This window comes from Triticum aestivum, chromosome 2D, assembly GCF_018294505.1.
Source record: "Triticum aestivum cultivar Chinese Spring chromosome 2D, IWGSC CS RefSeq v2.1, whole genome shotgun sequence".
In the NCBI taxonomy this organism is placed as follows: Eukaryota; Viridiplantae; Streptophyta; class Magnoliopsida; order Poales; family Poaceae; genus Triticum; species Triticum aestivum.
The window spans coordinates 592,289,121-592,292,637 of NC_057799.1; the positions used below are offsets into that span (position 1 = coordinate 592,289,121).

General features: G+C 50.6%; 1 protein-coding gene across 1 annotated transcript; it reads right to left on the reverse strand.

The window, feature by feature from the left end:
* Window positions 1–239: 239 nt before the first annotated feature.
* On the reverse strand, window positions 240–2,935 carry LOC123050225 (cytochrome P450 84A1). Its single transcript, XM_044473048.1, has 2 exons — window positions 1,912–2,935; window positions 240–1,066 (listed from the first exon to the last, which is right to left on the reverse strand). The coding sequence occupies exons 1-2, from the start codon at window positions 2,848–2,850 to the stop codon at window positions 404–406; spliced, it is 1,602 nt and encodes a 533-aa protein (XP_044328983.1). The 5' UTR covers window positions 2,851–2,935; the 3' UTR covers window positions 240–403.
* Window positions 2,936–3,517: the final 582 nt, after the last annotated feature.

Consider the following 3,517-nt stretch of genomic DNA (forward strand, 5'->3'; position numbering starts at 1 on the left):
GGAGAGAAAGTAACAAACTGGGCCCTTCGGAGATCCATATGCCGATTTTTGGACGGAGTCCGAGGAGAGATCATGGCTGAGCCATTGGCGCACTCTTCAGTGGGTTCAAGGTGAGGGACAGCGAGCGGGTGGGAGTCAAGATCGGCGGCGAGAAGATACACAGCGTGAAGGAAGAAGTAAAATGCATGCTTCGCTGTAGCAAGCCCTCGCACAAATGCACGATACATTTCAGGGTGAATCTAAAAGTATCTATAAACTTGGTCAGTGTTTATAATGTTTGACTCGATTTTGGATCCATGGATCCGTTGTCTAATAAGCTGATATAGTGTTACCCTGAATCGAGTGAAACATCTTTATTGTGCTACATGATGAATATACTTTTGTGGGCGCATACGACGTGACATCACACCTTGTGCGTGGCACCGACATCGGAGACCAAAGGGTAAGTAAGTCGGGGCGTGGGCACGGCGCAGAGCCTGGTGGCGCGCGGCGCAGTGAGGCCGAAAATGTCGGTCATGTCGAGCTCCGGCGGCTTCATGCCATTGGGTAGCGCCCAGCTAAACCCGTGGGCGAGCTGTGCGACAGCAAATTCCAGTGAGTAGATGCCAAGCGCCATTCCGGGGCACGAGCGGCGGCCGGACCCGAACGGCAAGAACTCAAAGCAGTTGCCCCTGAAGTCAAGCCTTGCGGCCTCCCCTTCCCTTGTCATAAACCTCGACGGTCGGAATGTGTCGGCGTCCTTCCACACCTTGGCGTCGCGGCCAATGGCGAATACATTGATCATGACACTGGAGCCCTGGGGCACCAAATAGCCACTGATGACGCAGTCCTCGGCGTTCTCGTGGTGGAGAATCGGGATGGGTGGGTGTAGCCGGAGTGTCTCCTTAATTACGCACTTGAGGAAGGGGAGCTTGTCGAGGTCCGACTCGTCCACGTTTCGGTCGAGACCCACCATGTCGGTGAGCTCCTGCTGCAGCCGACGGAGGTCGTCGGGGCTGTGCATCATCTCCGTCATTGCCCACTCGATCCCTGATGCCACCGTCTCCGTCCCACCAAACATCACGTCCTGTCGAGCATACACATATAGAGATGCAACCACGTTATATTAGATTATTATTACGCGTGTGTGCCACACACAAAAGCAAAAACAGATCGTTCTCATATGACATACTCACGGTGTACACAAATGAGATCACACATGATGTCATACTCACAATGTAGGAAGACCGGACTCGGAATTGGTTTTAAAAAGAAAAAATGTTTACATATTTTGCAAATTACTTGTGTGATTTTGAAAAGTGTTTCGTATCTTATAAATGGGCTCACATAGTTCTTTCAAATATTCACACAATTTTAAAATTATTGAAGCCTTTAAACACCGTCCCTGTAATTTTAAAAACCGTTTGATGTTTTAAAATATTCATGCAGTTTCAAAAAGTTTCATGTAAATTTAAAAATGTGTTCACATATTTATAAAATAAAATGTGCTCATTTTTTAAAATGTTAATGTTTTTTGGAAAAGTATTTTATAAAATGTTTGTGTGTTTATAAAAAAAATATTTTAATCTTTTTTGTAAAATGAAACATGGAAAACAAAAGTAATAAAAACTATCAAGGAAAAAATTCAGAAAAAAATACAAAAACACAAAACCGGAATAATAAACGAATAAGCTGGGAAAAAAATCTGAAAACACCCATAGCTATATCCTATATGTGCATCTTCAGCAAGAACGAATAGGGACCACTAGAGCCTGACTAAGTGGAGACGTTCTAGTAATATTTTACGGGTATAATTAATTAAAGAGTTGAAGGCGATGCTCACTCACCAAGATTTTCCGAGTAATTAAAGAGTTGACTTAAACCAAAGTATAACAATATGAAAACTAAGAATGGAATTTTCGGTGCCCTTACCATGATCATGGCCTTGATGTTTTCACGAGTGAGGCGGAGCGAGTTCTGCAGGTCGTCGCCGGCGGCCTTCTTCGGCTTCGCCTCAGGGAGGAACGCGAGCATGTCGTCCACCATGTCGGCGTCCACATCGTCGGGGTTCTTGCCTCTCTTCATGTGCTCGTCGATGATCTTGTCGATGAACTCGTCCAGGGCGGCGCGCGCGGCGCGGGCGCGCACGTTGAGGCCCTGGTCCGCCCAGCCGAGCCACGGGATAAAGTCGCCGATGCTGGACCCGCCGAAGAGCTGGGAGAACTCCTGCATGATGGCGATGAACTCGTCCCGTTTCCCGGCGTCGCCGGCGGCGTCGGCGCCGAACGCGGCGCGGAAGGTGACGTTCTTGGTGAGGTTGAAGATGAGCTCGCCGAGGTTCACGCACTCGCCGCTCCGCCGGGCCACGGCACGGACGAGCGCCGCGGACTCGTCGCGCACGGCGAGCCAGGTCCCCGCACGGCGCCGGCTGAAGAGCTTCATCACGCACAGCTTGCGCATCTGGCGCCAGAAGGGCCCGTAGTTCGCGAACGCCATGTCGGCGCGGTCGTAGGTGAGGTAGATGGCGGCGACGGTAGCCGGCCGGTTCGAGAAGGCGACGTCCTGCGCCTGCAGCACCTCCCGGGCGTACTCCGGCGTCGACAGGACGACGGCGTGGACCTGGCCGAGGCGGAGGTTGAGAATGCCGCCGTACTGCTTTGCCAGAGCCGCGAGGCCCCGGTGGGTCAGCTGGTCCATCATGAACATGTTGCCGACGATCGGCAGCGGGTACGGCCCCGGAGGCAGCGGCGGCGCCTTGGCCTTGCCACGCCGCCGCTGCCGCTGCAGCACCGCGAAGATGAACGAGGCAACGAAAAGCCAGCTCAGTGGCTCTTGGAGCCATTCCATGGCGATCTTGGCCAAGCCCACCATTGACTGATACTCAAACTGCTGGAAGCTCTAGCTTTTTTTGCTTTTTTGTTTTGTTGGGTTATTCGATTGTGGGGGTTTCAGGTTGATAACGCTCGCGGAGTGGAGCTGAGGAGGAAAGTGGAGGGAGCAGGGTTTATATAGTACTAGTATGAGATTTGCTAACTGGAGTTAAGTAGGGGAAGGGGTAGGCTCTGGGATGCATGGCACAAGAAAATTCAAATGGTAGTGGGAACAACCATTGCCCCGGTCTTTGTTAGCCCCCTGCGAGAGGTTGGCCTAGCACCGAGCTGGGATGACATGCTTGTACTATTCTGCTTTACCTCTCCTATAACCTCTCCTAGAGCCTACTGATCTTTCGAAAAGATTGGTCGGGTTGCGAGCCGTCAGATCTGATGTCATCAACCGACCAAGCGGCACCCTTCATGGTTGCAATAGAGTTAATGTTGCAGAACTCTTTGCAACAGAAGTTATGTTCCAGAAATCTTTGCAACAGATATCTTGTTGCAGAAAACCTCCTCGCGCCTGCTCGGTGGCATAATTGCCAACAAGACACTTGTTGCAAATCTTCTTGCAACAAGACCCTTGTTGCAAAAAGCATCTTCAGTTCTTTAGAAGAAGAAAAAATATCATGTGGAGAGAGAGAGAGGATGCAACTCATGGATTTGGT

Coding starts and splice junctions, on each gene's coding strand:
- LOC123050225 (XM_044473048.1), bottom strand. CDS start 2,850: ATGGTGGGCTTGGCCAAGATCGCCATGGAATGGCTCCAAGAGCCACTG. Junction 1,067..1,911: donor ACATCAAGGCCATGATCATG/GTAAGGGCACCG, acceptor TATGCTCGACAG/GACGTGATGTTTGGTGGGAC.